Genomic DNA, 11446 nt, shown 5'->3' with positions numbered 1-11446 from the left:
GAAGGGAAGGGAAGGAAAGGAAAGGAAAGGAAAAAAAGAAGAAAAGAAAAAAGAAAACAACAGCAAAAGTGCATGAGTGTCTCTGGACCAGAGCTGACTGTGTAGGTGCACCTGAGAGGGAAGGAGTCAGTTCTGTAGTGCCGTAGTGATCTCGGGCACACTGGGAGAGAATAGTCCTCTCCTCAAATACTGTGGGAAAAGAATTTATTGCCTCCCCAAGGAGGAAAGACCCTTGGGGAACCAACCAAAGGCCTTTTATCAGCAGGGCTGAGGGGCATTGCACCAGAACAGGGTCCACGTGGTGCAGGGCCCTTTAAGACATTAGAATCCCAGCCAAGCACCTAGAAAGCAGAGGAGACTAGAGCAGGGCAAGCCAACGGACTGTGCTACTCTGTGTGGGCTATCTGAACAGCATGGTATGAGACACCTGATCCAGAGAGGAGAGATTGGGGTGTTGCCATTTTTCTACTCAATGGCAACACAGTGGAGCTTCAAGGAGCAGCACAGTGGCCCCCCGTGGAGGCAGGACCCACTTACACCAAGTCCCCCTCCTCTGTGACTGGTAACTGCTTATCAACTGGAGGAAGACTGAGCCAACAGAGCCAGATTCTCCTTCAGACCAATACAGCCATTGGTCTTTAGCACCAACAACTGGTTTTTGTTTTTGCCTGTTTGTCTATTTGTCTATTCTTCTGTTTTCTTTTGATTTCTACCCTCTTCTTTTTTTTCTTTTGGAATCAGGCTCATAGTTTCTGATTTGTTTTGGTCAATTCTGATGTTTTCTTTTTCTTTTCCTTTCTCTCTTTCTCTCTCTCTCTCTCTGGATTAAGCCTTGCAGTTCTTTTGACTCTCTGCTTGCTTTTGTTTTTGTTCTTGTTTCTGTTTTTGTTTTTGTTTTTTGCCCGTTTCATTTTTCTCTTTGTAGGGGATCAGGCTTCCCCCTGTTTTCCTTTTTTTTTTTTTTCATGGTTACTTCAGTGAACAAATCAAAGCACACCTGGTTGAAGATCCAAACACTCCACCACTACAAGCAAGGATGAACTTTACAGAGGACTGACCTGCGGGATAGAACAGTCAAAACGCAACAACAGAGTACATGCAACACACTCCAAAAATCCTTCCTGAGGAGCCAGTTCTGGACAGTGTATGGCCTCTTTTTAATATAGTAGTACCTGCAGGTGCAAGACACATAAGAAGCTATTAAAACATGTAAAAGACAGAAACCTAGCCAAAATGACAAAATGGAAGAACTCTCCTCAAAATTCAGAAAGAAATGATAGCCAGAGAATTGCTCAAAACAGATATAAACAATATATATGAACAAGAATTTAGAATAACAGTCATATGACTAATATCTGAGCTTGTAAAAAGCATAGAAGACAGCAGAGAATCTATTGTTGCAGAGATCAAAGACCTAAGAAATAGTCGTGATGAATTAAGAAATGCTATAAATGAGATGCCCAGTAAACTAGATACAGTGACAGCAAGAATGGAAGCAGCAGAGGCGAGAATAGGTGAAATACATGACAAAATTATGGAAAATGATGAAGCTGAAAAAAAAACAGGGAAAGGAAAATTACTAGATCATGAGGAGAGAATTAGAGAGCTAAGTGATTCCATGAAATGAAGCAATTCCCGTATCATAGAAGTTCCAAAAGAAGAAGAGGAAGAAAGGAGAAGAAGGTTTATTTGAACAAATTACAGCTGAAAACTTCCCTAATCTGGGGGAGGAAACAGGCACCCAGGTCCACAGGGTACAAACTCTCTTCAACAAAAACAGGCTAATGCCATGACATATCACAGTGAAACTGTAAAAAATACAAAGATAAAGAGAGAACTCTAAAAGCAGCTAGGGACAAATGGGCCTTACCCTACAAGGGTGGACAGATAAAGGTAGTAACAGACCTATCCACTGAAACTTGGCAGGCAAGAAGGGAGTGGCAGGAAATATTCGAAGTGCTGATTGGGGAAAATATGCAGCCAAGAATCCTTTATCCAGCAATGCTGTCATTTAGAATAGAAGGGAGAGGGAAAGACTTTTTTCCCCAAAGAAAAACTAAAGGAGTTCATGAACACTAAACTAGTCCTGTAGGAGATCCAAAGGGGACTCTGTGAGTGGAAAGTGGCAAATCCATATCTTTTACTAATCACTCTGAATATAAATGGACTAAATGCCCCAATCGAAAGACACAGAGTATCAGAATGGATTGAATAAACAAGATCCATCTATATGCTGCCTGCAAGAGGCTCATTTTATACCTGAGGACATCTGCAGATTGAAAGTGAGGAGATGGAGAACCTTGATGCTGTTGGAAGTCAAAACAAAGCCGGAGTAGCCATACTTATATCAGACAAACTAGATTTTAAAACAAAGGCTATAACAAGATGAAGAAAGGCATTATATCATAATTAAGGGGTCTATCCATCAAGAAGAGCTAACAGTTGTAAATGTTTATGCCCCCCAAGGTGTAAAGCCCCAAATGTATAAAGCAGTTAATCACAAACATATATAAATGTTCAGGGCTTAAGGGAGAGTCGGACAGGGTTTATACAGAGTTTGGAGTTCCTTATCACAAGGTTCCTTCTTTGTGTGACTTCACCTAAGTTTTTCAGTGATTTCCTTCCTCTGGTTTATAAAGTCTAAAAATTCATGTTTTCTATCAGCTATTAGATACTTTGTCTGGCTCATGTAGGGTTTGCCTTCAGATTAGAAGCCAGGAAATAAGAATCTTACCTAGGACTCTTTTCTTCTTCCAAATATTACTTTCTCTCAAGAATCTACTTATTCTTGGTTTCTCTTCAGTGTTGATATTTATATTTTATTTTGAGTTTGTAGTATTTATGTGTGGCAGGGTCTGTTCAGTAGCAGCTTTCTCTGGTATATCAGAAGCAGAACTGTGGATTTTAGATATGGTTCCTCAAACTGTCTCCCATCTGATGGAGAATTCTTGATACATTTCATGTGTAACAGAGTCCATTCTTTTGCACAAGCTCAGAACTATGTTAATTTTCTGTTAAGAGTAGAGTTGCTTCTTTTCATAAAATTTGAAATGTTTGTATTTAAATATTTCAGGTCTAGAGAAAAAGAGATATGAAATATTTAGTTTATTATAGTTATAATTTACCAGATTCAAGGTCATTTTTCCTATAGAAAATCAATAAGAAGCTACAGCTGCAGAAATTATCCACCATTATGCCTGAGAAATATGTGAGTAAATGTGTATACTCAAATCATTATGTTGGCTACCTGTGGATTTTAGAGACATGATAATTGTAACAATTAATTTATAGAAACAGAAATACTAAAGTTAATGTATTTTCCCTTTATATTTTACCATAGAAAGTAGCATTTGCTCTGGAAGTTGAGAACAAAGTCCTTCAGGAACAACTGAAAGAGGCTTTACAGGTAAATGATATTAGGTTCCTTTATGTTAAGAAGTGAAGGAAATATCTGTAAACAACTTCTAAATGAATTATGTTGACCTTGAAAACTAATAGGTTTATGTATTGTACTGTTTTGCCAGATTTGAAGTATATTCATTTCATGTACTAGAAATATATTACTAGAAATATATTAATAAAATTTAATATTAATTCTTATTGAAAATTATAAACTAGATAGAAAAAAAGTAAATTTGCTTAATCAAATAAATCTATTTCAACCTGAGACACTGTTATTTGTGAAATCCTGAAGGCATTTCAGCTAAGCTAAAACTAGGATGTTGGTTTTTACCACTCTTTGAAATTTGTGTTAAATGATCAAAGAAAGGAAAAAAAGACAACATTTTCATAAATGGATAGACAAAAGTATAATTATTTGTACATTAATTTTCCTTTGGAAAAATGCAAGATAATACACATATTTATTAATGATATAATTCAAAAAGGTGGCTAAGGACAAAATAGATATAAAAAAGCAATAGAAAGAGGCTGGGAATGTGGTAAAATAGGAGGATCCTAAGCATACCTCACTCCAGATACAGCTATATAATACTCATATCAGCATAAATAACCCAGAAAACAATGTGAAGCCTGGCAGAACAAACTCCACAATTAAAGGTAGAAAAGAGACCACATTGGAGAGGTAAGAAGAACGAGGACATGTCCCCAGGAGGGAGGGACACAGTGGGTAAAGAGAAGGAAGAGAAATAGATTGTCACACTGGGGAGCCCACATGGGAAAGATGAATTTCCATAACATTTGGCTTTGAAAGCAAGAGGTTCCAAATTTCATGAATTCTTACAATTAATAGGACTTAAAGCTGGCCTAGAAATTAAAAAATTAGCAGGCTGGCTCTTGGAAAACCCAGAGGGCATTAGGAAACTGAGTCCTGCCCTTAAAGAGACAGCACAACAAATAAGATAAAGCATAGAGGCAGTAGTTTCAAAAATGCCTGGAGTATATGGGAGTAGAGTTATTTACCCTCTAGCATAAACCCAGAGTCACCTGCAGGAACCAGTATGGTGCCAACATTCATTACCTAGCTTGCTCACACCAAGCCCCAACCACTCACCCTTCAGCAGACTCTACCTTGATCGTCACATATCTCAGTCTTGGTGCTGAGAAGACCAAGACCTTTCCCCAGAAGACCCATGCGAACATCACCAACATCTCATCTCTTGGCCTAATCATTTTGTGAGGCGTTGGTCCTGGCAGTGGTGTCAGGCCCTTGGGAGCCCCAGGTGTAACCTTGTTAGAATTGTGCACCCCACCCATACACCACTAATCCTGGCAATGCTGGCAGGTCTCATTTCACAAGCAGACTGGTGTGCACCTTGTAAAATGTGCTCCACCATGGCCAGGGACCAAACAGTGCCAAAAAAAAAGGCAAAGAGAACCTGTGCAGATAAATGGAATAAAGGAAAGAGTGGTTACAACGCAACAGCAGGGTGCACACAACACACATAGGAGATGTGCCTCTGGGCACCAATTTCTTGGGACAAGAGACACTGCATTGGGGCACTATAGGACCTCTTCTTCATAAGGCCATTTTGTAGAGTAGAAGATCTTTCCTAAAATATAGAAAGAGACACACAGAGTTAGGCAAAATGAGGAGACAGAGGAGTATATCCCAAATGAAAGAACAGGACAAAATCACAGCAAGAGACCTAAATGAGAAAGATATAAGTGTTATACCTGATAGAGAACTTAAAGTAATGATTATAATGATACTCAGCTTGAGAAAAGAGAAGACATAAGTGAGACTCTTAAGAAAGAGATAAAAAAAGAACCAAGCAGAGACCCAAGAACATGCTAATTGAAATTTAAAAATCCACATGATGGAGAGCAGCCAAGATGTTGGAACAGCATGGAAGTCTTTTTTCTGTCTTGTGTACATGAAATATAGATAGATCAACATTAAAGCATCCTGCACACCTAGAAAACTGATTTGAGGGTTAACACAACAATCTGCACAACCTGAACCACAGAACTAATCAAGTACATGGTATGGAGAGATGAACCGGGGGAGAGAGGAGCTGCGGAGGGCAGGGAGCTGTTTTTGCTTGCAGAGAGAGGATGGAGACATAGGAAGAGTATGGGAAAAGCACCTGCACAAAAGCAGCTGGAGAGAAAGTGGGAAAAAAGGTGGAAACACCCACAGGGAGAAAGGAAAAAGGAGAGGTTTTAAATTTCATTAAGACTCAATAAACGGGGAGTGCAGAGTCTAAAACTCTGCAGCTCAAGTACCTAGTGGTGCTTTGGTGGAAGAGCAAATTCCCAGGAAAAGAGTGGGTCCAGGAAGTCCTCGGGCCACGTGAGATTTTGCATAATCCCGGAAACGCTGCTAACACAATTGTGTAAATTTTTTCTGGGTTGGGCTGGCATCCAGCCACAAGTCTCTGGACATTGGCAGCAGCAAGTTCTTGCTAGCATTCCTGGGCGCAGCCGGCAACCCTCAATTTCTTGGTGAGACCTTCCCCAAGAGGATCTGAGCAGGTCAAAGCCACAGTCCCTCAGATGAAACTCAGGAGGGAGGTGCCACCTGGCAACCTGACTGTGTGGTTACAGAGAATGCAAAAGGGGTAAGTGGACTGAAAGTGAAAACAAAGGATGGGTGCCTGATTCCTGGTTGGGGAGAGCACAGAGTTCTAATATTAGACTGGGTACCTGGGTAACACCATTTTCACCCCACCCGCGCATGTGCATATACACTTACAGGCGGCACAACTGTCCACCCCAGTAAGCTAAGCAGCACCATCTAGTGGAGAACAGAGCCATTACACTAAGCTACACCCAACTGGGCCAACCTCAGCGCTTCAGAAAAACACCACAAATCTCTCCTGCTTTGTTTACAGACTCTAAACTGCTTCATAGTTTGACTTCCAGGGGAAAACGATGTCATATCAATCACATTTCAGTCTGTCCACTGGCCCATCTATTCAATTTTCTTGTTTTTTCTTTCTTTTTTGCTGCTTTTACTTGAATACAGAAAGATTTAAAAAATTATTTTATTTCCAATTTTATTAAAAATATTTTCAGGGGTGCTTGAGTAGCTCTGTCAGTTAAGCGACCGACTTTGGCTCACATCATGATCTCACAGCTTGTGGGTTTGAACCCCGCATCAGGATCTGTGCTGACTGCCAGCTCAGAGCCTGGAGCCTGTTTCAGATTCTGTATCTCCCTCTCTCTCTGACCCTCCCCTGCTAGTACTGTCTCTATCTGTCAGTCTCTCTCTCAAAAATAAATAAAACAGTAAAAAAATTTTTTAAAAAATATTTCCCTTTATTTTTTTCGACTAAATTTTTTACTTTTTTGGTAAATTTTTCAAATTCTATTTTACTTCCATCATTTCAAGTTATTCTATTTCATCGTATTCATTTTCTCAAATTTTTAAACTTTCCTTTGTTTGTTTCTTTTTTCCTTTTCTTTTTCACTTTTTTCTCTAGTCAATCAACTTTCTTTCAATAACCAGACCAAAACACGCTTATGACCTACCATCACTTATTTGATTGTGTGTGTGTGTGTTGTTTTTAATTCTTTAATTTTAATTTTTTTCCCTAATCAGTCATGCTCCTTTCAATAACTAGACCAAAACGCACCTAGAATCTAGCATCATTTATTGGATAGTGTGTGTGTTGTTTTTAATTTTTTAATTTTAATTTTTCCCCTTTTTTCTCTAATCAGTCAAGCTCCTTTCAATAACCGGACCAAAACACACCTAGGATCTAGCATCACTTATTTGAGTGTGTGTGTTTGTGTGTGTGTGTAGTTTTTAATTTTCAGTTTTAATTTTTTCCACTTTTTTCTCTAATCAGTCAAGGTCCTTGCAAGAACCAGACCAAAACATACCTACGATCTAGCATCACTTTTTAGATTCTGTGTGTGTATTTGTGTGTGTGTGTGTGTGTGTGTGTGTTGTTTCTAAGTTTTTAATTTTAATTTTTCCCCTTTTTCTCTAATCAATCAAGCTCCTTTCAATAACCAGACCAAAGTACCCCTAGGATCTACAATCACTTATTTGACTTTTCTTTGTGTGTGTGTTTTCAATTTTTTAATTTTAATTTTTTTACCTTATAAATTCCTTTTCTTCCTTCAAAATGACAAAATGAAGGAATTCACCTCAAAAGAAAGAGCAGGAAGAAATAACAGCCAGGGATTTAACCAACACAGATACAAACAAGATGTCTGAACCAGAATTTAGAATCACAATAATAAGAATACTAGCTGTGGTCAGAAATAGATCAGAATCCCTCTCTATGGAAATAAAAGAAGTAAAAGCTAGTTAGGATGAAGTAAAAAATGTTATAACTGAGCTCTTCTGTCAAGTGGATGCCACAATGATAAGGATGGATGAAGCAGAGCAGCGAATCAGTGATATAGAGGCCAAACTTTTGGAGAATAATGAAGCAGGAAAAAAAAAAAGAGGGAGAGTAAAGGAAAAGAGCATGATTTCAGAATAAGAGAAATCAGTGACTCGTTAAAAAAGAATAACATCAGAATCATAGGGATCCCAGAAAATGAAAAGAGAGAAAAAGAGGTAGAAGGGTTATGTGAGCAAATCATAGCAGAAAACTTCCATAACCTGGAGAAAGACACAGACATTAAAATCCAGGAAGCTCAGAGAACTCCCATAAGATTCAACAAAAACCAACTGTCAACAAGGCATATTATAGTCAAATTCACAAAATACTCAGGCAAGGAAAGAATCATGAAAGCAGCAATGGAAAAAAAAATCCTTAACCTACAAAGGAAGACAGATCAGGTTTGCAGCAGACCTATCCACAGAAACTTGGCAGGCCAGAAAGTAGTGGCAGGATATATTCAATGTGCTGAATTGGAAAAATATGCAGACAAGAATCCTTTATCCAGCAAGACTTTCATTCAGCATAGAAGGATAGATAAAAAGTTTACCAGACAAACAAAATTTTTTCCCAGACAATGAAAAATTAAAGGAGTCCATGACCACTAAATGAACCCTGGAGACATTTTAAGGGGAACTCTCTAAGGGGAGGGACTCTCTAAGGGGAGAAAAGACCAAAAAAAGCAACAAAGACTAGAAAGGACCAGAGAACCCCAACAGAAACTCCAACTCTGCAAGAAACATAATGGCAATAAACTCATGCCTTTTAGTACTCACTCTAAATGTCAATGGATTAAATGCTCCAATTAAAAGCCACAGAGTAACAGAATGGATAATAAAACAAGATCCATCTATATACTATTTACAAGAGACCCACTTTAGACCTGAAGACACCTTCAGACTGAAAGTAGGGGATGCAGAACCATCTATCATGCTAATGGCTGCCAAAAGAAAGATGGAGTAGCCATACTTATATCAGATAATCTAGACTTTAAAATAAAAACTGTAATGAGATGACTAAGGGCATTGTATCATAGGTAAGGTGTCTATCCACCAAGAAGATATAAATAGTTGTAAATATTTATGCTCACAATCATAAAGAAACTCATTGATAATAATATGATAGTAGAGGATTTCAACATCTCACTTATAGTAATGGGTAGCTCATCTAAAGAGAAAATCAACAAAGAAACAGTGGCTCTTAATGACACATGGGACCAGATGGACTTAAAAGATATATTCAGAACATTTCATCCTAGAGTAGCAGAATATACATTTTTGTTAAGTGCACGTGGAATATTCTCCAGAATAAATCATGTACTGGTACACAAATCAGCCCTAAACAGGTACAAAAAGTTTGAGATCATATCATGCATATTTTCAGACCGCAACACTTTGAAACTCTGAAATCAACCACAAGAAAAATTTTGGAAAAATAACAAATACTTGGAGACTATAGAACATCCTACTAAAGAACAAATGGGCTAACCAAGAAGTTAAGGAGGATATTACAAAGTACTTGGAAGCCAATGGAAATGATAACACCACAACCCAAAAACTCTGGGACGCAACAAAGACAGTCATAAGAGGGAAGTATATAGCAATCCAGGCCTCCTAAAGAAGGAAGCAAGGTCTCAGATACACAACCTAGCCTTACACCTCAAAGAGCTGGAAAAAGAACAGTAATTAAAACCCAAAACTAGCAGAAGTCAGGAAACAATAAAGATTAGAGCGGAAATCAATGCTATTGACACCCCAAAAAACAGTAGAACAGATCAATGAAACCAGAAGATGGTTCTTTGAAATTGATAAACCACTAGCCACTTTGATCAAAAAGAAAAGGAAAGGATGCAAATAAATGAAGAATGAAAGAAGGGAGATCACAACCAGCACAGCATAAATAAAAACAATAATGAGAGAATATTATGAGCAATTATATGCCAATAAAATGGGCAGTCTGGATGAAATGAACAGATTCCTAGAAACATATAAACTATCAAAACTGAAATAGGAAGAAATAGAAATTTTGAACAGATCATAACCAGTAAAGAAATTGGTTAGTAATCAAAAATCTCCCAAAAAACGAGAGTCCAGGGCTGGATGGCTTTCCAAGGGAATTCTGTCAAACATTTAAGGAAGAGTTAACACTTATTCTCTTGAAGCTATTCCAAAAAATAGAAGTGGAAGGAAACCTCATATTCTTTCTATGAAGCCAGCATTACCTTGATTCCAAAACCAGACAAAGACCCCACTGAAAAAGAGAACTATAGACCCATCTCCCTGATGAACCTGGATGCAAAAATCCTCAAAAAGATACTAGCCCACTGGATCCAACAATACATCAAAAAAATTATTTGCCACAACCAAGTGGGATTTACATTTGGGATGCAGGACTGGTTAAATATCCACAAAACAATCAGGGTGCCTGGGTGGCTCAGTCGTTTAAGCATCCGACTTCGGCTCAGGTCATGGTCTCACAGTTCGTGGGTTTTAGCCCCGCGTTGGGCTCTCTGCTGACAGCTAGCTCAGAGCCTGAAGGCTGTCTTCAGATTCTGTATCTCCCTCTCTCTCTGACCCTCCCCTGCTCACGCTGTCTCTCTCTGAGTCTCGAAAATAAGTAAAAAACATTTTTTAAAAATCCACAAAGCAATCAATGGGATTCATCACATCAGTAAAAGAAAGAAGAACTGCATGATCCTCTCAATAGATGCAGAGAAAGAATTTGACAAAATATAACATCCTTTCTTGATAAAAACCCTTAAGAAAGTAGGGATAGAAGGACATACTTTGAGACCATAAAGGCATATATGAAAGATGGCTAATCTCATCCTCAATGGGGAAAAACTGAAAGCTTTCCCCCTGAGGCAGGAACAAGACAGGGATGTCCACTCTCGCCACTGTTCTACAGCATAGTATTGGAAGCCTTAGCCTTAGCAATCAGACAACAGAAAGAAAAGGGATCCAAATCGGCCAGGAGGAGGTCAAACTTTCACTCTTCACAGATGACATGATACTCTATGTGGAAAACCGAAATGATTCCACAAAAAAACTACGAGAAGTGATCCAGGAATTCAGCAAAGTGGCAGGATATAAAATCAATGCACAGAAATTGGTTTCAATAATTACTTTGAATGTAAATGGACTAATTTGAATATAAATGGACTAAACACTCAAAGATATAGGATACTAGAATCGGTATAAAAATAAGTTGCATCTATATGCTGCCTACCAGGACCCATTTTATTTATTATTTATTTATTTAAATTTTTAAATATTTATTTCTGAGAGAGAGACAGTGTGAGCAGGGGAGGGTCACAGAGAGAGGGAGATACAGCAACTGAAACAGGCTCCAGTCTCTGAGCCGGCTGTCAGCACAGAGCCCGATGTGGGGCTTGAACCCATGAATGGTGAGATCATGACCTGAGCCAAAGTTGGTTGATCAACCTACTGAGCCACCCAGGTGCCCCAGAGAGACCCATTTTAGACCTAAAGATATCTGCAGTTTGAAAGTGAATGGATGGAGAAACATTTATCATGCAAATGTATGTCAAAAGAAAGCCAGAGTAACATTTCTATCAGACAAAATAGACTTTAAAACAAAGACTGTAGTAAGAGACAGAGAAGGACACTGTATCATAATAAAGA

The 11446-nt window shown here is 38.5% G+C and overlaps 1 protein-coding gene across 1 annotated transcript in view; it reads left to right on the top strand.

The window, feature by feature from the left end:
- Positions 1–11446, top strand: part of CCDC7 (coiled-coil domain containing 7) — a 118212-nt gene that overhangs the window by 77591 nt on the left and 29175 nt on the right. The window contains exons 15-16 of the mRNA XM_039248651.1: positions 3152–3208; positions 3341–3406. Of these exons, the coding sequence (XP_039104582.1) occupies positions 3152–3208; positions 3341–3406 (123 nt within the window). The remainder of the gene's footprint in view (positions 1–3151; positions 3209–3340; positions 3407–11446) is intronic.

Source organism: Hyaena hyaena, unplaced genomic scaffold, assembly GCF_003009895.1.
Source record: "Hyaena hyaena isolate Hyena2069 unplaced genomic scaffold, ASM300989v1 scaffold_314, whole genome shotgun sequence".
NCBI lineage: Eukaryota > Metazoa > Chordata > Mammalia > Carnivora > Hyaenidae > Hyaena > Hyaena hyaena.
The sequence above is the reverse complement of the archived record's forward strand: the minus strand, read 5'-3'. Positions and strand labels throughout refer to the sequence as shown.